Source organism: Lycorma delicatula, chromosome 2, assembly GCF_047948215.1.
Source record: "Lycorma delicatula isolate Av1 chromosome 2, ASM4794821v1, whole genome shotgun sequence".
NCBI lineage: Eukaryota > Metazoa > Arthropoda > Insecta > Hemiptera > Fulgoridae > Lycorma > Lycorma delicatula.
The window spans coordinates 96,431,205-96,453,435 of record NC_134456.1 but is presented as its reverse complement, the minus strand read 5'-3'; the positions used below and the strand labels follow the sequence as shown (position 1 = coordinate 96,453,435).

Genomic DNA, 22,231 nt, shown 5'->3' with positions numbered 1-22,231 from the left:
TTATAGGATTTAGTTAATTTTAGAAAACTTAAGCAGTGTTTAAGAAATGAAAATAGAATTATATGATTCTTTAAACTTGTTTTATCTCTAGAAAAGCATACAAAAGATATATTTCCTTAAATATGACAAAAAATTCACGTCTTCTGATTTTCAAGAAATACATAAAGCAATAACGAATCTAGAAGATTGTATACTGTAACTATATGAGTAACATGGAAATGTATAATAAAGCTAGTAAAATTAAAAAAAATAAATCAATTTATTTTGTAAAAGGAGAAAGCATGAATTTTTTCAAACTATTATCTATCTAGCCAGGGGGCAGAGCTTCGTGGACTCCTCTGTGTTCATCATCCCCATGCTTGTTAGAATAATACTGATAAATAACAATTAAAACCTTTTCAATTTATACAAAGTATCAATGTATTGAAATTTCTTCATAACAACAATTTGGTCTACACAGGACTTGAGACTTTCTGAAGAATGCGAGTTTCAGAATAGTTGACCCTTATCTTAAAAATAATAGTTGTACCTGATTATTCGCCCCTTTTACGGGTAAAGACGTATTTTGCATGGTTCTTAGCATTACCCTACAAACATCACGAGGAGGTGATCGTTCTTTATTTCTCTTTTTTTTATTGTTTTTTATTTTATTTTTTAACTTTGTATTTTGTTGTGAAACAGATTTTTAACAGCATAATCCAAAGAATGGATTGTGTACAATATTTACAGTTTTTATCTTTGAGTGAATATACACAGATTGTTCTCACAGGAGACACTCAAAAAGACTCTGTAGAATCTCCATTATAGAGTGAGCTGTATGGCAAGTGGCACTGTCCTGTTGCAGCTAGCAGTCTTACTGCAATCCTCTTGCAATAAGGCTGTGAACTGTTGGATAATTTCTTGGTAGACAGCAGCATCCACAGTTTTATAAAAAATCAAGGATCCTATTATTCGTCACCTTGAAACCAGACATAATATGCCTACTATTTGCCGGTGTAGGGAAGATTCAGAGGTAATGTGCAAGTTTTCAGTACTCCAAGTCCAGTAGTTCTGACTGATAATATACCCACAAAGATGAAACCTCACTTCATCTGTGAAAAACACTAGATCTAAAATGCCTATGTTGCCTGAAATTAAGTTCTGAAATTAAGAACCAACGACAGTAGTGAAAGATATAGGTTCTGAATACTGGAAACTAAACAAGCAATAACCTGGTGTTGCCCATTAACAAATAATGTCAAAAACCTTTTCTGATATTTTCAGTTAATAAGCAATGTTTTCTATAACTGAAAGTGTAAAAACATCTTTTGGCTGGAATTTTGGTTCATACAAAGCTCAATAGTAAAATCATCAGCAAGATTCACTATTTTTAATTTCTGTGTTATTTTAGAAGTTTATTTTTATGTTTACTTGACATCATAACATTGATTAACTGATCATTTTATAAAGTTAATTGTATCAAAGGTAAATATTACACAAAGGAAAGCTCTTTTTCAAAGCCCTTTCTTCAGATGTATATATAAATAAATATATATATGTACTCATGTGCACACATACATATGCATACATGCATGCGCGCGCGCGCGCACACACACACAATTATGTTACATGGATATAGGAATTTCCATAATTATTACACAACTTTCTTTATTTAAAAATTCTTGAGCAATTCTGCACAAGAAGACCAACTTTTCGTTATTTTATTTTCTATAATTTTTTTTGTTTAAGAAATATACAAAATATAAATTAAATGAGAAAACTGGAAGAGAAATAATCCTTCATTTTTATTTAATATTAAAATACATTTTCTGTTTATAAAAAAATTAAATGATTATAATGGTAATATGATGAAATAATTAAAAATAATGAGTAGACCTACACACAAGCATCAAGTTTAACTCGCTCATCACTGACTCATTGCGTAAGCGCGTAAAAAAAAATACTCAACTATAAAGTCAAAGCCTGTGTCAACCTTAAATTGAATATAACTGTAGAACGACTATCAACCAATCTTCATCAAATTCTCACATGCACAACTTCAGATATGCTACTACTACAGCGTATCTATATTTCAATGAAATTGATTAAGTAGTTTTGGAAATTTTCGAGCAACAAAATTTTATATATAAAATATATATAGTATCCCATAAAGAAATACAATTCTTAAAATGGCTGCCATTTCTGTTCTAGTAAGTTGGCAGCACTGAACGTTACACGATTTTCATCTGTTGTCTTTGTGGTTAACAGTCACGGACCGCCGAGTAGCGATATCTGATTACTGTACGGGTAGGAGCGCTCCACGACGGATCAGCGTAACTTATTATAAATATGGTGACTGTTGTCCAGACACTGTTCGCAACTTCATGGAATGTTTGATCAACGTAATGCACCGAATAAGACTGTGATGAGACTAGTTGTTACATTTCAGAAAACCGGTTCGGTTGTGAACACTAAACCCTCGGGGCGTCCTTGCGTTAGTCGTTCTACGGAAAAAATTGCCATCGTGAGTGATAATGTTGCTGTAAGTCTTGTGAACTCAATTCGCCGACGTTCACAAAAATGTAATATTTCCAGAACCAGCATGCAACAAATTCTGAAAGATCTGCACCTTTTTACCTATAAAATCCAACTGACACAAAAACTGAAGCCAAACGATCACGAAAAGCGCCGACCATTTGCCGACTGGGTGCTTGCAAAACAGAGTGGACAAGAATTTCATCAAGAAAGTAATGTTCAGTGATTATTTTACTTTATAATGTTCAGGCTCACTTTCTGTTGAACGGCTTCGTGAACAAACAGGATTTGGGGCTCAGGAAACCCTCGAGTATTTATGAAGAAGTCATTACATCCACAACGAGTAACTGTGTGGTGTGGCATTTGGGCTGAGAGCGTAATTGGACTGCACTTCTTCAAAGATGGCGCCGGAAACTCATTAACAGTGAACGACGAACGCTACCGCAATATGTTGAGAGTTTTTGTGGTCTGAACTGGATCGTATATTGCTGGAGAAGTATGGTTTCAACAGATGGTGCAACCTGTCACACATCGATTTCCGCAACAATGGAATTGTTACGAGAGAGGTTCCCTGGCCGAATGATTTTTCGCAACGGTGACCTGATTTGGGTCACCCAGACCTTGTGTTTTGACGCCATGTGATTTCTTTTTGTGGAGGTATTTGAAATCTCGTGTGTACGCCAACAAACGACGATCACTTCCAGAGCTCAAGGCCGAGATTCAGCGTGTAATTTTAGAAGTTGAGGTGCAAGTATGCCGAAGGTATACTTAACGTTGACCGAAAGTAATATCGTATCTTTCTTCAAAAAGTCAGTCAAAAATATCAATATATTAATTTATTAAATGTTGCACTTACACCAGGAAGAAATCGGGGAAAAAATAGTTTCTGACGCCTTGAAATCTATACAAAGCCAGCAATACGGCAGTGTATTGCTGACACCTTGAATCTGCAGGTAAAACCAATCGATGTTGTTTACGACAACTCAACGACTGAATAGCAAATCTCAGAATACAAGGGTAACACAAATTGAAACTAACCAGATGAAAGGTGTAATTTCGTTGATTTTAAATGTAGAAAAAATAAAAAAATTAGACTCTGTTCTTCCTCTGCCCCTCGTTGCAGTAAAATTTTATTATTATATGGATTTTACTATATTTAACACATTTTATAAGTAGAATGTTATTTTACCTTTGAAATTTAAATAAGAATTAGAGTTTGGAAATAATTAATCTGAATACTAAAGAGAAGAAAAAATACCTCTTATTTAGAGAATTAAAAAAAAAAAATTAACGTAAATAACGTAATTTTTTTTGTTTTTTCCTCAGGAACCACCTTTAGGTATTGCTTCAGAAGATGCGATGAATGACAAGTAGTGTGTGACAATGCCATGCCTGACCGGGATTCGAACACGGGAACCTCCAGATGAAAGGGCCGAGATGCTAACACTCGCGCCACGGACACCGGCTTTATTCAGATTGGCAACCAGTCCCGGTGGATGATAATTCATTTTTTTATTATTATTAGCTGCTACTCTGCCATGGAGATCGGCTATTGTATAACATATTTTTCTTTTTTTTTTCTAAATTTCAATAAATACAATGTTGTATTTTTTCTTAAATTCAATGGGTCTTTTAAATTTTATAATAGTCTATAATTTTTAATAAATTTTATGCGGGTATCTGTGTCTTCTGATATCTAACGACGATCGGACGAGTTAGGGAGCGCACAAATAAGAATGGTAATTTTTACTTTTCCGTGTAGATAGCGGTAAGTAAATGAATAATATTTAAAGTATAAAAAGGTAATTCGTTCTGGCCGAGTCTCGTACTTGATAGCTGGGTCGCCTGGACATCTGGTGCGTTAAGCCTCGCGGCTACATGACTCTACCGACCGTACAAGCGAAATTTGTTCAATGTAAGTTGTGAAATTGCATTAGTTAAGTTACTGCCGACAATCGCCGCTAGTACTGCCACACCCGTACTGGTAGAATCTACTAGGTCGAATTTCTGCAGTCAGTCCCTAAAAGCATCATGGTTGGAAAGAAATTGTGTCACATATTTATTAGGGTGCACCCAAGAGGCGTCCCGAAAACCAACAACATTTGGAGAGAGATTATGCATATAATGCTCATCCTCTGTTCATCCCATCTGGCCTGCCATGTTGTTAAATTTTTTCAACTTTATCTGAAGTCAACTCACTGAACTTCTTAGCAACATATCGCTGCTGCTTCTCAGATGCAATCAAGTCTATCTGTTTCTCGCCTGCAATCATGAAGACTGCCTCTCATGAAATAGTACGGTAACCGCCCATTACCATTAACAATATTGTTAGGGCTCAATGCCTAATGATATTAGGCGTTAAGCCCTTAAATATTAAGTCAAATATCTGATTCCCTTTGTTCTTATTAAATGTAAATTAAAATTATACTCTTAAGACTTCTGGTTACATAATATGTATATACATAAAATATTGTAATGTATATACAATATATATATATATCTCTTAAAAAATACAATATATTGGTACAGAGAAATATGGGTCTTATAAGTACTGACTTTAGAAAAACCAATTTATATGTATATATATATATAATAGATAAGAACTCAGTATGTCACTGTTGTTAGACAAAATTGGGAATTATAGAGTTAATTGCTGTGACCATTTAAATAGAATGTAATCAGAACTTTTACCAGTCAGAACTTTTGAGTACAATTCTTGTGAAATGAATGAGATCTAGGAACGACTGAATAAAAGATGGTGCCAGTACGAGTTGAATAAACCTATCATTGATTGGCAAAGAAGTATATAAAACCAGAATTTTTGTATGCTAATAAAAGCTTATTCAGTTTTATACAGATACTGGATCCAACTCCCTAGAACCCTGAGAATTTTACTTATTATTTTTTATAAGTCAATTTTATTTAAACTTAAAAAAAAGTACAGTGTAACCATAATTTATATGGTACGACAGGATGTGGTCCAAATAGATGAAAGTCTGAATAATCAAAAAATGTCATATAGCATACTGTGATCACAATAATTATGAAATGTACAGTACTGTAATTTATCTGAAATAATTTTTAATAAATAAAGCTATAGTACAATAAGTTACTAGCTCATCACATTCTAGTTGCCACATGCATCTGGCTTTCATTAACCTCCTGAAAAGCATTACACTCAGGAGTGCAATGCAGCTGCAGCCTTTTTCTTCAGCAAATTAATTCTTTAGTTCTACATGAACTTTTCCATGTACAAACTGAAATTGTTGATACTCATTCACTGATACGTATTGTCTTAATTCTGTATTACATTAGCATGTACACCAAATATATACAATAATATAATTTCTTAGCGCAAACGCAAAACAGTTAATATAAAGCAATTTAACAAATATAATATTGTAATCTTAATTGTATAAAATAAAAAGTTCTTTTTTTTAAAATGGAACTTGTTGAGTTGGAAACTTAAATTATATTAATTATAAATTCAAAATTTTGTATATGCTATTTTGACTGTACCAGATTATTCTTGTAGGGTATACAAATTGATTCATCTAATTGATGTCTATAAATAAAATTCATCTTAATATTGTGTCATCTTAAAATTAAAAACCTATGAAATAAAATGAGGTTCTAGCATTTTATAAAAAATTTTACATAAGATTAGAATGAAATTATGAGTTACTAAAGAAAAACCTTATCTCAAGACAAAGTTATCATTTGATGGGATGATATTAAGAGATGATTTCTATTTGGTATAAAAGTTCCAAACCTGTCCACGATTCTTAATCTAAAACTTTCAAGATATAACAAGAGATGCAATCAGTCTGTCATATTGATCAGTAGAGAAACAATTTTTATCTTATATTACTAAATACCAGAAATAACAGTTTATCTGTTTATGCATGTTATTTGCAAGAAACATAAAAGATATAAATCCTGTGTTTTGATGACAAAAAGAAACAGAATAACAAAAATAATTAATAACTATTACCAACCGCATACTAAAGCCATCTGAAATGTGGAAATATTCTTTATTTTTACCTGAAATCTTCCAAATAATTTTTATTTGATAATTCTTTGAATATCAAAATGACATCAGCTTAATATCGTAACATCAAACTATACCAGTATCAAGTGCATACAACACATAACAAAGCAAGTAGATGTCCACATTTAGGCGATTTATTTTTTTCACTTTGAGGATTTTCTTACCTGTTTCATGTTTTGTAAAGTCATCAGGAAGTGTTGGGTGCTGATGACATCTAGAGTACAAAGCACAAGAGTTAATGTAGTCATCTGCAATTAATATTTATTTATTCATGTAAGTAACTACAGACTAAATCTGATTATGAGTTTGACTTTTAACGTGAAAAATGAGAAATGACTTTTTTAACGCGTTAAAAATACCAATCTGACCAGGATTTGAACCCAGAATCTTCCTGATGAAAAACAGAGATGCTTAGTGTTCTACTATAGAGACTGTTTTAAATTACTAACACAATCCTTATTCTTTACTGAAGCAACAAGCTGTGGAAAAAGTCAACTGTTCAGAGAATTAATGTAATGCACCAGGCTTAGGTGGTGAGAAGTAGAATAATTTATTTTAAAATTAATAATAATTTCAGGTAATTAGGAAATAAACAGAAACTAATGATGCAGATAAAAGTATTAATAGTTTACAATAGAATTTAAACATTGGAATTTTTTTTTAAAGCTTTCATGAAGTCTTTCATGAATATATTTGTCTGAAAAGAAAAATAAATCACACTGTAATAAAATTTGTAACAAATCTTTTATGGTATTTAGATTTTAAAAAAAGAAATGAAGTAAGATAAATAATAATTATTAATAATAATTCTCCCTACATCTACGACAACAAACCTATTAGTCATTTTTTCTTTATGACTAGATGAATATACAAGCACATGAAAAATGTCAAGCCTGACCAGGATTTAAACCCAGAACCTGCTGTATCAATGGCAGAGACATTACAAAACTATACCTTGTAGGTCAAAGCTGACCTATTGTATTATTATTAAAAATTAAATGTATTTGTGATACTTATATCATTACCATATTTACAAAGGGATTAAATTCTTGAATGAAGTAGTCTTTTTGAAAGGGTTATATTATTGATCATCTACTGCTGTTGAATGTCAGTCTATGTAATTTATTATAAAAATAACTTTAACCAGCATGACACCTTTTTTCAGCAATACCTCTGAACTCAGACATTGGAAGGATTACACAAAAATTGAATAAAATTTGCCGGTTAAGAATAATAAACAAAATACAGAGTTAGGTTTGGTGAAATTAAGATCAATGTAATCTAACCCACCGGGTTGGTCTAGTGCTGAATGCGTCTTCCCAAATCAGCTGATTTCCAACTTTCGAGAGTTCCAGCGTTCAAGTCCTAGTAAAGCCAGTTATTTTTACATGGATTTGAATGCTAGATCGTGGATACCGGTGTTCTTTGATGGTTGGATTTCAATTAACCACACATCTCAGAAATGGTGGAACTGAGACTGTACAAGACTACACTTCATTTACACTCATACATATCATCCTCTGAAGTATTATCTGAATGGTAGTTACCGGAGTTTTGTCCATCTTTCTGTTACTTTTTATTGATGCAGGTTCTTCCAATTCTTCTTTCAATTTTCTGGAGTCTGTCTGTCGAGTGTTTCTACCACATAAATGGTTTCTGGTCTTATAATTGTGTTGCAGTGTCTTATTTTTGCATTTACTTACAGGCATTTTTTATTATTATTCTTCTTTTAATCATGTTGGTTTTTGAGATGTAATTTCTGTTTTTTAAATGATATTTTGAGGCCAATTTTATTTGCATTGTTTTGAAGACCTAATTCTGTTATTTAGCTTCATCGATGTTGTTTGCTAGCAGGGCCAAGTCATCGGTGAAACAAAGACAGTTTGTTTTGATTTTTCACCCTATTTTAACTTTTGGGGGTCATTTTTTGAGCCATTCCCACATTACTACTTCTAGACCACAGTTGAATAATAGCAGTGACAGCACATCACCTAGGCACAGTCCTGTTTGATTTCAAATAGTTCAAAGAGCTAAACTTTGAATTTTACTTTCGACTTAGGGAATTTTACTCTCAGATTCATAGGGATTCCCTGTTGATGCAGTCATAAACTTTCTTGACATCTACAAATTTTATCACCATGTCTGTTTCTTTTCCTGTTGTAATCCATTATTAGCTTAAGACTCATGTTCTGGTCCAGACAGCTCCTCCAGGGTGTGAAACCTCCCTGCCCTGTTATTCTCCTAGTTCTTTCTCAAATTGTGAACCGATCCTATTGAGGATGATTCTTTAAAGAATTTTGTTGTGTCTAGTAGTGAGATTCCTCTGTAATGTTTGGGTTGGTTTTGTACCCTTTTTATGTAGAAGGTGGGCAAGGGCTGTTGTTCAGTGTTCTGGCAGTTTCTTCTTTGATCCAGATATTGACAATCTGTTGATAAAGGACATTTTTTGCCCATCTTCCTGCATGTTTCCAGATCTCTACAAAGGTCTCTGATCTACTCTCTGTGCTTTGTAATTATTCAAATCACTGAGTGCTTGGTAGACTTCTTTTATTGTAGGGAGGGGTTGATGTTTTCTGCTGGTGTTGTTATTGGGGTGATGATGTTGAAGTTTAGGAGTTTTGCTGGTTCTTCGCAATTTGGACAATCATTAATTATAAAAAAAATTAAGCTCCACTTGTTGGACAAATCATATATTTTAACTTCACATTAGTTCACAAAGTGGACTGTGGTAGTGGTGAATGACTTTAGATAATAAAGGTGATTATTTAGTGATAATTCATGCCACAGGAGAAATGGAGTTTGTTCCAAAATTGGAGAGCCAAATCAAGTAGCCATGATAACACTACCATACACACATTAATGAAATGTGCATTTCAAAAATTAATTACAATTTCTTCCTCAGTCATTTGTGAACATTGCTTCTTATCACAACTTTCTAGTTGTTAATGTTCCAAATTCTAACTATAAAAAGTGATATGACGTATTGCAGAAAAACAACCACATCCCACTAATTTTTTCATTGCTAAAATCATAACACTATGAATCAATTAAGTTACAAAAAACTACAAGAAGACAGTGTTACTTAGATGGTCTATAGAAAACCATGTGCATCTGATTCTTAGTTGGGTATCCTAATTTAAATAAGTTTTATTGGTAGTTAAAAATTAAAAAATAACTGTAAAGTTGCATTTAATGTAAATAAAAAAATCAAGAATGTTTTATTTAATTTATAATATTTAAATTTATTGTACCTTATTACAGGAACCAAACAGCAACAATAATAATTGAGGAACATAAGAAAAAAGCTGTAATAAGAAAGGGAGTCCGACAAGGATGTTCCCTATCCCCATTACTTTTTAATCTTTACATAGAACTAGTAGTTAATGATGTTAAAGAGCAATTTAGAACTGTAGTAACAACAGTACAAGGTGAAAAGATAAAGATGCTACGATTTTCTGATGATATAGTAATTCTAGCTGAGAATAATAAAGATTTAGAAGAAACAACAAATGGCATGTATGAAGTCCTACGCAAGAACTATCGCATGAAAATAAACAAGAACAAAACGAAAGTAATGAAATGTAGTAGAAATAACAAAGATGGACTACTGAATGTGAAAATAGGAGGAGAAAAGATTATGGAGGTAGAAGAATTTTGTTATTTGGGAAGTAGAATTACTAAACATGGACGAAGCAGGATCGATATAAAATGCCAAATAGCACAGGCGAAACGAGCCTTAAGTCAGAAATATAATTTGTTTACATCAAAAATTAATTAAAATGTCAGGAAAAGATTTTTGAACGTATATGTTTGGAGTGTCGCTTTATATGGAAGTGAAACTTGGACGATCGGAGTATCTGAGAAGAAAAGATTAGAAACTTTTGAAATGCGGTGCTATAGGAGAATGTTAAAAATCAGATGGGTGGATAAAGTGACAAATGAAGAGGTGTTAGGCAAATAGATGAAGAAAGAAGCATTTGGAAAAATATAGCTAAAAGAAGAGACAGACTTATAGGCCACTTAAGGCATCCTGGAATAGTCTCTTTAATATTGGAGGGACAGGTAGAAGGAAAAAATTGTTTAGGCAGGCCACGTTCGGAATATGTAAAACAAATTGTTAGGTATGTAGGATGTAGGGGGTATACCGAAATGAAACGAGAACCTTGGAGAACTGCATCAAACCAATCAGATGACTGAAGACAAACAAAAGTACCTTATAATTAAAATAAAGTAAGGATAACTGATAAAGGAAGACTTGAATAGCTAGGAATGTATTACATTACTAGGGTATTGGTATTATTATTATTATTATATTAGTAGGAAGGATATTTATTCTTCCATTATTAGGAAATTGTTGTTAGTATTTTTAGATGAATTAGTAAGGCACTTACTTTCATTTTTTTTTCATTCGTAAACTTGCATATTCAGTGTGTGTGGATTCATTTAAACATAGTTAATATGATTTTTATCTACAAAATATAGATAACCCATTCTTACCTTATGTATCTGATAGCTTAAAAATTAAAAACCAATATTTACATTTTTATATCAATAAATTTGTAAGATTACTTAGGCACAATTTTATAAAAAAATTAATTTTGATATTTAAGGATTTCCCATTTTATGGCTTTTTAGATCACCAAAAATGTTTAAAGTAAGTTATCAAAAATGAACTAATAAAAATTTGGTTCAATTTATCATTTTAAAAGTTTACAATTTTAAATGATTATAATTTTATATTGAGCGTTTGTAATTAATGGATAACCTCTTATCAAACATTTGTAAATACAAATAAACATATTTTTAAAAAAATTCTTATCGCTCATGTAATTAAAATATAAATAGCACACATCATTTAGTTATACTAAAAATAAAAATGATAATCATTATACTGCCCTTTTATGATATACTCACATTCAAAATATCTTAAAAAAACAGTTATGAGTAATAACAAGAATGGAAGCAAATACTGATTGTACTTGTTTGCATAACTTACAATTTGAATTGTGGATACTCAAAATATCATCTGAAAAATTTCTTTAGCCAAATTTACTGCCAATCTTCATGGCGGAGAGGTTTGGACTCAGCCTTTCATATGGAGATCCCAGGTTTGAATCCCAGTTGGACATTGAATTATTTATACACTATAAATTTCCATCTTCATATTCCCATATACAAGCTTCTGTGGTTAATTAATTCATCAGAAAAAAAAAATTTTAGTTTTAAATCATGCACTCCATTACTTAAATTTTTTTTTTTCAGTTTTATTTTAAAATAAACACAAAACATTTATCTTTTTAAACTTTTTTCCTTGTATCAATTTATTTATTATAATTGAGGAGCTGAGTAAATAAAGTAAATATATTCAAAGTGGATTAAAATATATTCTTTGAATATGTTTAACCAGTCAGTAACAATGAAATATTCGTATCACAAACATTACTGTACATAATCCTTATTTAGTTTTCACAAACCAAGAAGTGATATTTCTGATTTTTAATCAATGCCAGTTACTTTTTCAGAATGTTACAAATAATAAATATAGATTTAACTGTGATATACATAAACAGAAGATTTTGTTGAATAAGGATACAAAAAATATTTTTTTACAGTTTAAAAATGATTTTACAATATTCTTTTGGATTTTGATTTTGCGCAGAATAGACCACTGCTAAAAGTTATTGTAAATTACTAGTTTCACAAACAGTTCTTTTCGCTGTACATTTTTTATGTGCACTGCCATAATGACAGTAGCAATTATGTGATATATACTGTTATTTGGAAACAGAAGGCAGAAAGAATTCAAGGTAATATGTCCAATGATTTGACTGCATATTCAAAATAATGGAAGAAAAAATTAAGTGCAGAAGATAGTTTTATTTTAAGATTACGCTAGCAGTCAGAACAGAAGTATTAATGTTGTATATTTTTTATCTTTGTTTTAAAACAGTTTTCTTTGCAGATTGAACGCATATATCCTGCATGAGATTACTCCTATTATATCTGTGACCATAACTTTAGGTTATATTCTCAAAAACAAAAAAAATTAGTAACTGAAAACTTGTAAAAATACATTAAAATTTAAAAATATACATCAAATTAAAAAAGTATTTCAAAAAAATATATTTGTGAATGCTGATTTTATAAATAATTTTAAAATTATTCATCAAGGTCAAAATTAATGAAGCAAAAGCAAAAGACTTTATATCATTGCTCCCATATGTATCAGAAGAAAGTTAAGCATAGTTTAAAGAAAATATAATAAAAGTATTAAAATAAAATATTTAATGAGGTGTTTATGGTATTTTTTTTCTTTGTATTGGGTTTCATTTTTGCATGCATATTATGTATATTGTTCATCTTTCGTTGCTTATATGGAGAAAGAGTAATACTTAATAGCATTATTAAAACAAGAATTAAAGTAATAACAAGATATATTTTACATTAAAATAATAAGTACTGTAAACAAAAGTAGCAAATATGTTTTTAATGTAACTAAAAATATCTTCTGGTTTCAAAAATAACACTGATAAACTTTCAAATATCATTTTCTCAAAATTAACTTCTTGCTATATTATCCTTATTCCACCCAGCTCCTGAATTGTTGCTTTCTTTTATTTTACTTTTTTGTTTTGTTAATATGCAATTTTTAATTCATTCTTTTATGCGTTTTTAATTATATTTTGTAAACTATCAGACTGTTATTTATAACATTGTTCAGTTAAACTCTGTACAGTAACTTCAAATAAAATAAATGAGTTTGAATGTGTCTGTACATACAATCGATTAAGAAATACAACTGGATAAACAAAATCTTAATAGTATTAAAAAGTACTTAAGAATTTTAGTACTTGATTTAAAGATACAAATATATATTGGATATTCATCAGACATAAATTAATAAAATTATAAGAATAATTTTTTGCTAATAAAATAGCTACATTTGAATGTAATACAATAACAGAGATGATTTTTATATCGGTGTACACACATACACACACACACACACACACACACACAGAGAGAGAGAGAGAGAGAGAGAGAGAGAGAGAGAGAGAGAGATTTTACTACAGAAAATTATATGTTTATTTTATAATACAATCCACTAATAATGTTAATTAGTTTATTAACATTTACTTGTGTTAATATGCAGTCAATTCATTTCCACAGTAATAAATAATAAATGCATAGTATTACATTTATTAAATGTAATATAGTTTGGTTTTATTAAATGTGTAAATAGATTATAAATTTTTTAGATGGAAAAAATATGTATAAAAATTTTATCAAAGGGAATAATAGGGAATTTCATGTGCTGTGTAAATGAACATTGCACAAGGCTCAGTTAATGACCTTGAAAACCAGATTTTGTGATCTAGAGTTTACATCATGCTTAAAGAACATTAGTAGTTTATTTACTGTTTTACGTCTGTATATAAAAACTTATTTTTAATCTGACCTTTAATAATAAACTTGCCATGAAATAGTATTCACAATAAGTGTTAATTAAATTTCAAATCAGGTAACGTTATCTAATTTAATTAATTCATCAATTATATAATCAAATGTTATATATTGCATTAATGACAATAAACTTTAAAAAATTTGAATGGTAATAAGTTTCTTTTCAAAATCAGTTTATCATTTAAGGTTATGTTTGATTAACTAAAAACAGAGTTTGAATAACTCTTCACAACAAACAGAGCTATTATATTGTAATAACAGATAAATATTATCACAGTGTTTAATAATATTACAAACAATTGTATCTAAAATTTAAACATTAATGAAAAGCAAACGGTTTTTTAGTTTAAAACAATTTCTCATCAAATGTGAAAAAATGTTCTATTCTTGATTGGAAACAAGTAGATTTAAAATGAATCTACAAATAATAACACATAATTTGTTTAAGAATAATATTTAATAAGAATTTAGAATTATTTCCAATATAATTTCAATTTATTACAATTAATTTACTTTCAAAATCTGATTTTTCCATAAAAAATAAATAGATTTAATAAGTTGTACAATTTTTTAAATGCGTTATTAGGGTAATACTGCTTCACAAATAACTCTACAGAAAAAAAATTATGATTATTAAATCATCACAAAGAACATAAATTTTTTTACATTTAAGAATAAAACCGTAGCAGCAAAAATGAAATATACCAGAAAACACAAATAGTTGTTATATAAACTAATTAATAATAGTAATTTCTTACTGGAGCAAAGTAAACCAATACAAAGGACTACTTTGCACCACAGAATAAAAACAAATGTAATTTAAATGACTACCATCTGGACCAAAGTTGTACTACATAAGGTACAACATTACACTAGCACACAATTCAGAAATATATTTTAACATTTTTTATTATCAATTCAAATATTACATGTATTTAGTACATTTAAATAAAAAACGTTATTTTAAAAAACATAAAAAATTTATGATTGTATATCAACACTCAATTATAAGAACCACTTATAAAAAACCTAAATAAAAGTTTTCTATTTTCAGTTCCACCACTTCCTGTCCAGTTTCAATACCCGATAAAATCCTCTCTTAGATATCAGTTTAGGGGGATTGATGCTATCTAATATGTAATCCTCCCAAGAATAACATAACATCTGCAGGCACTGGCCACTTCCAAGATTTTAAAGAGGATATCAGAGCTGATTTTTACTTCATCTCACTCACTTTATTTTTCACTTCATGTTCACTATTATTTTTCCAGGGTGCAGATTCCCCTCATAAGTAAATAGAACATGTTATCCTACTTTCCAAATCACATCATTCAGCTTCAAAACTTCTTTTTCTGTTTTAGCTCCACAATTCATCAATAATATATCTGTTTCAATTTGTTTATCTTTCATTTTAACCTCAAATTCTCTCTGCTGCACTTCTGCAAAATCATCATCTATGTCATCGTCATGAGTAATAGAACAGCTGTTATTACATCTCTTTTTTTTTAATTTTCAAAATGGTTTTACACAGTCTTTTCCTGCTTTTAAAGTTTCTATCTCCTCTTCTGAAACACTCTTTCCAGCAACAATGTTTAGTTTTTGTAATCCCTGATCGTTTGCTAGGTTGATGTCGATCATCCAATTTTATTCTAAAACATCCAAAAATGCAGCATGAACTTCTGAATCATTATGTTTTTGAGGGAGCCTGGCAATTCCTCAACATTAAGCGGTACTATACCACATTTTTTAAAGCCTGCTTTTTAAGTTTTCAACAGCATTCGGTTTCAGTCTCAATTAACTTTATTTAGGAAAATATTGTATTTGTATAGTACCATTTTTTATTCCATCATCTGATGCCTTCCACTCAGAAAGGATTTTTCTCAAAGCCATTTTAAGTGGGTGGAGAAATGTCATACCCAGTAGTTGTGTTAATCTAATACTATTGGGAGGAAAGCAAACAAATGAAATATTGTGTAGTTTGCATAATTCTAATAACCAGATTGTGAAAAGATGCTGACAGATTATAACACATTATTACTTATTTTCTTAAGAGTTTTTTTTTGTTTAGGTACTAGGATACTCTCGAACCGATCACATTAAACAGCTCCATCAAACCATCCACTGGAAGAAATGTTATACCCTAGCATTTTTTAACCATTTTTAGTCCATGTAGACCACATATAGCTTGATTTATTACTGGTGCAAAGAAACCCCTATGGAATATCTTTGCACCATTTAAGGGTGGTGAAAATAAGTGTTAGAAAATTTAGTTTATATTAAAAAATATTTAATAAAAATTTTGAGCACTTACATTAAAGATATGTGCATGAATAATGTGAAAGAAAATTTAATTTTAGACAGTATATTAATTATTTGGATTTACATGTTGAATAAAAATAAGATTTTTTCAAGAGTAAATTTTTAGTGTAAACATAACCTCTCAATAAAAACAAATTCAAATGCAATAAAAAACATAGTAACAGCTGTTTTTTTTTAGTCATTGGTACTATCAACAACACAACAGAATCCATAGCAAACTATTGTATTGCAGTAAATCGATTTTAAAACTTTTTTCAAAAATATATGAATGTAATTCAGATCATGGCAGTACAAAAGTTTTGAGAAGTATGTTGGTAGCCTTGATAGCCTCCAACCCAAAAGTATGTATAAGAGCAGTTCAAGCCACCATGCTAGTTTTTGTATAGTTGCCGAGTGCTGAGGTGTGTTTAGTTTGTTACCATGTTTACTGTTCAAGAAAAAGCAAAGTGTGTTTTGTAGCAGGCTGAATTAAAGTTCATATTTATTACCCGCACTGCCCAAAATATATTTAATGGGTCTGAAAAATATAAAAGAGTTCAATACATTCTTTTACTAAAGATAATGTTATATATTTTTTTAACTTAGTTGATTTATTTAATTCATTAAGTGCTGGATTTTGCTAACTCAAGATTTTTACTTTCCAAACATTTTTTTGTTTAAAGCAATAAGAGTATATTGCTAAGAGTAGCAATAAGAGTATCATTAAGGAAGCAATGAATTATAAAAGAAGTTGAAGTTACTGCTATTTCTTGAGGGGATTATCAATAACAGAATGGATTTTCTTTAAGCACATATAAGGAAAGGTGGAATTAAATGATTTATCCTTTATTCCAACATATTAGTTAGTGACTTCAAAGCAATCTTTGCTGCAAGTCATAAAAAAGATTTTACTAGTTTAAAGATTTTTGGCTGGTCTCTGTGGCACGAGTGGTAGCTTCTCGGCCTTTCATCCAGAGGTCCTGGGTTTGAATCCCAGTCAGCCAAGGCAGTTTTACACACTTCAAAATTGCCATTTCATCTCATCCTCTAAACAGTACCTGACCGTCGTTCCGAAGACTAAAAAAAAAGTTTACAGATTTCTATATATATGTGAGTATGTAGAAATTATAGTGATCTTAGCAGAAAAAATAATAGGCTTAAAACAACAAGTTTAAAAATATTTATAATTTGTTCATTCAAAACTAAGAATTTTAATGACTGGTGAAGAGTTAATTTTGAAAGACTTATGTAAGTTAAAGGAAAAAAGAATCATAAAAGTTTAATAATTTTATTCTCAGATGGTTAGTCCATAACAAAAGTTAATCTTGCCAGATTAAACAAATGAAGTTTTGAAAATGTATGGTTGATATTCAGGGTTCAGTATATACTTAAATCCTAAAATGTGAAGTATTTTTTATTTGAAATTTGATGAAAGCCAAATCATTATTATATAAATAGCGTAGTTGAATTATATACTAAAAATTTATTCAGTCTCTATCCACTTGCCATTTCAAAATAAAAACAAACATTTTAATTCAAATATTATCAAAATGTACATTATCTGCACTGCTCAATTTAGATAATGTACTTAAAAGGCCAAAAATGTCACATTTAAAAAATTAAACTAAATCAAAAACTACAAACTTTTTCAGATATGTACACAACAATAAGTTGTCAAAGCTAAATAAATTAAATCAACAAAAAAACAATATAAGAATTGTGTTGGTCACCTAGATTATTTAAGAGAAACCTTAATAAATGTCAAAACTATAGCAAAGATGAAATGAACTAAACTACAGAAAGATTGCCGACACCTTTTTGTTAGAAGATTATTATTATCTTCTAACAAATATTTTCTTCTTTCAGATAATGCTAAAAGATGGAGAGATTTCATAATATTAATAAGTGTAGTAGAAAAGAAAAATTACCTGGTTGAAGGATATGAGCAAAAGGAAATAATAAGTTATAAAAACTACACCCACAGCCACTTTTGAAGTTACTAAATTTTCAAATCAGGGATTTGTGAGAGTCTCAATTATTTCTATAGAGCTAAAAAACAGATAACATCAATAAAATACACAAAGGTTGGAAGCAACAGAATTATTTATCATAAGGTACTATATGTATATTGGATGGAGCAAATCACAAGAAGCTGATTGATTAAAAACAATTATTGGGATAAACTAGTTAAAATAGTATAATCAACTTAACAATATAAATGATTATAGCTGGCCAAAAAATTGGCAATGAAAATCACATTTACGAAAAAAAATTAGGCCAAAGTACAGTGCGCCATATTTTTTTCAAGATGTGAATGGAAGAAGGCTCCAAGAACATCACTGAATTAAGATAGATGCACATGAACATAACGTAAGTTACAAATGTAAGTTTCTTACAAATGTAAGAAACTTTAACTTTTGAAAACTGGAGGTAATTTTTTTAAAAATTAAATTAATCACTGATTACATTACAGAATTGCATTTTATTTATTATCTAAAACAAAATTTAAATTGTACGTAGTAAATAAGTAAAATTTAATTAAAGCTGCTTAAGCTACTTTTGAGATATATTTTTTAATAATGTACTTCTGGTCAGTACACGTATTTTAGAATATTTTCTTAATTGTGGTATAACATACACTGCAATTCATTTAAATAAAAATATCAGAATTAATACAATCATTAACGTTCTTATTGTGGTCAAAATCTTCTGTATGGAATGTTTTATTAAATCTACTTTAGTAATGTTTGAGTAGAATAGATAACTTGAAAACTGTATTTTTAATCGACCATAAGATTTTTTCTATGTTCTGTAAAGATTAAAAAAAATTATTAATAGGAAAAACACTTTTATTAACATTAATTATTATTATCATTAACAGGATACTGATTCTTACTGATTAATAAACATAATATTAAAGTTACTTAACGGCGTGTAATTTTCAGAATGCTGTGCCTGATCAGGATTCAAACCCACAATATCCGGTATGAAACATGGTACATATAAACTAATGCTTTATTACATCCATTGTTTTTTTAATTTTTTGTTTCAGATAAGATGTGCATCGATACAGAATACAAGGTAGATTTCATTAGCTACCTTCCACTGGAACTGATCGAAGAATTAGTTAGGCATTTAGATGGCATAGATATTTTAAACTGTAGCAAAGTTTGTAAACAATGGAAAAAAAAACTGGATCAGGAGAATATTTGGCGTAGACTATGCATTGATCGTGGATGGTTTTTGAATACAGCAATCAATATAAAAAGTTGGCGTAATTTATACTGGTTAAATCAAAATTGGTGTAAAGGTTTTTATATGTGTTATAAATTTTCAGATGAAGATATATCGCATAGTTTTATGTTACCGAATTTTAATACAACATTTTTAGATTTTACATCGTTAGATTCAGACGGTGAATTTCTAATTTTACCAAGACGAGATGGAATAAATATCTGGGATATAACAAATGATGCTAAAATTCACCAGAGAATTACAAATAATGTATGTAAATACTGTTATCAATTTGATATAAAAGTAAATAAAAAATTTATTATTTACTTAACAGGAAATTATATACAAATTTTAAAAAAAGATTCACAATCTAAAATGTATGAGAGATTAAAAATTTTACATTTATATAAAGGTAAAGCTGAAGAAAAAAACTGCTCAGAAGCAATTTCAGAAATTTACGAACAAGAACATGAGCACAAAGCAGAAGTAAATGAAAATTATCTGGCAGTAATTCAAGACGATAAGAAAATATTTATTTGGCTTTTAAAACCATGGGAATTTTTAACTTTTGTAGAAATATATGAAACAGATGTTAGAATTTTGGATATTAAAATAGCATCATCGCATATTTTTATTCTTCAAAACAAAGATAAACAATTCAAGATTCGTGCGTATGACATGAAAAGAGGAACATGGACACTTGAGCTACACCCTGATAATTCTGAAGCTGCTGTAGATGATGTTCATCCGAGATTAATTGTCAATAAATTGTTAGTTGTAAGTGTCTGCCCATGTGATGCAAATAGAACAGTATTAAAAGTATGGGATTTTAATGGTCGCATTTTACAAACAACTTTTTTACCAAAAGAAACATACATTCAGTGTTGTGTAATAAATGATATAGTTATCTACAGATCATCAAAAAATACAATTACTATATGGTCATCAAAAATTGATAAAATTATAAAAGAAATTGACATAAACAGTTCATTTAATTTCATAGAGGTGTGTCCAGGTGATTTATTGTTAATAGCTAAAACAGCGTCATTTGAAGTATGGGACTGGAAAAAAGGAAAGCAGTTGTATACAATAAGTGAACAGACACATTTATGTTACACTAGATTGCTAAATAGTTATTTTTATGCCACCTTGGTTATGGATATGGATAGAGAAACAAGCCATATTGTACCACAAATTATTGTCTTTTATTTTGGAATAAATATCTTACGGGAGTAAATAAATAAGTTATTTAAACAAATAACAATATAAAATCTTATTATTCACAAAACTGCACTAAATAAATACAGAATGATTATTTTATAAATAAAATGATTTATAATTTGTCACCAATATGCTAAAATAAGAAAAAGATCATGTTGCAAAATAAATTTAAATTCCTGCAAAAATATAAATAACTTTTTCTTGATATTTACTGGCAAATAGGCATGTATCAATTTTAGCAGCAATTATGATTTTATATAAGCCCTAAACTTTATACGATCACCACATTTTAACTTGAAAATATAATTTTTTTTCATAAAGTAAAACATTTTTAAAAAAATAGATAATTTTTAAAAAGAAAAAATAAATACAATTACACTTAAATGTTTTGGAGCAATAACCTAATTTGATATAAATAACAATTGAACAGGTAAATTATCTATAGCTAGGCAAGTAAATGTTTTATAACTTTCAGTCAATTAACTCTCTTTTCAACATTTCATTAGTATTTGTCATTTGTGGACAGAAGGGGAGGCCACTTCCTTTCAGGCACAGAAACTGAGGCATTTCTGTGCACAGAAAGAAGCTGGCAAAAAAGAGATAGTTTGTTTAGTTTAATTATTTCCAATTCTAGGATTTTTTTCAACAAACATTACTTACAATTTATGCTTTTGTTATCAATATGATTACAGTTTACTAATTTTGATTATTATAACATACATTCAGTGAAATAAAAGTTATTTATTGTGTATAGTGCCAATTAAATTATTTTCCAGTAGGGCTCATTTAATTTGTTTCTGTTCAAAATTTTCAATATTAACTACATTAGAAACAGCATTTTTTTGTTACTATATTTTATATCTATCAATACTCTTTTTTTTATTTAATGCACAATGCATTATGCTAACTGCTAACTGCCAAATATAATAAATCAAAAAGGTATTTCTCTTCGATTCAATTTACTAAAATTTGAATGAACTGATTTTCAAAAACGAATTCAAGTGAGTTTGAAGATACATTACGGCATAAATAAAACATTAAACACTCATAAACAATTACATCCTGGCCAAGGCAATAACCATTCTCTTAAAAATTAATTTTGTTTTTGCATATATAAATGAAAAGATAACGTAACAAAATAACCCACAAGCACCAGAATTCAGATAAGCAATGTGCAGTCCAATTTTCCTTAAAACATCTGCACGCTGATTGTATTAATCCGTGGATGAAAAATAAATAGTCTGACATTAAATGTTTTTATTAAATGAATGTATTGTATGATATCCATAAATCTACAGGATGTTAGTTGTAAATTTATTTAACATAGATATAAGTATCTACACAAGTATGAGACTGAACATACTGCTTTATTATACTTTTGACTCAGCAAGTCAGGATTTGAGGTTGGCAGTAATTGTTGTGTAGGTAAACAATGTAACATATATAAAA

The 22,231-nt window shown here is 29.4% G+C and overlaps 2 protein-coding genes across 7 annotated transcripts in view; both read left to right on the top strand.

The window, feature by feature from the left end:
* Positions 1-4,799, top strand: part of Hk (potassium voltage-gated channel subfamily A regulatory beta subunit hyperkinetic) — a 683,771-nt gene extending 678,972 nt beyond the window's left edge. For 4 of the 5 annotated variants that reach the window (XM_075355872.1, XM_075355868.1, XM_075355869.1 and 1 more), the window contains one exon: positions 3,841-4,797. The gene's annotated coding sequence lies outside the window, so the exon portion shown is untranslated. Of the gene's footprint in view, positions 1-3,840 lie in introns of all 5 variants that reach the window. The other variant, XM_075355871.1, reaches the window with a different exon arrangement.
* A 9,119-nt stretch (positions 4,800-13,918) lies between these two features.
* LOC142319037 (uncharacterized) lies at positions 13,919-20,805 on the top strand. 2 transcript variants are annotated; one of them, XM_075355865.1, is made up of 3 exons: positions 13,919-14,087; positions 18,194-18,697; positions 19,380-20,805. In XM_075355865.1, the coding sequence occupies exon 3, from the start codon at positions 19,385-19,387 to the stop codon at positions 20,795-20,797; it is 1,413 nt and encodes a 470-aa protein (XP_075211980.1). In that variant the 5' UTR covers positions 13,919-14,087; positions 18,194-18,697; positions 19,380-19,384; the 3' UTR covers positions 20,798-20,805. The 2 variants fall into 2 exon arrangements, with proteins under 2 accessions (XP_075211980.1, XP_075211979.1); XM_075355864.1 differs by lacking the exon at positions 18,194-18,697.
* Positions 20,806-22,231: the final 1,426 nt, after the last annotated feature.

What these genes read in the sequence shown, in the direction of transcription:
- LOC142319037 (XM_075355864.1), top strand. Translation starts at nt 19,385, where the DNA reads ATGTGCATCGATACAGAATACAAGGTAGATTTCATTAGCTACCTTCCA.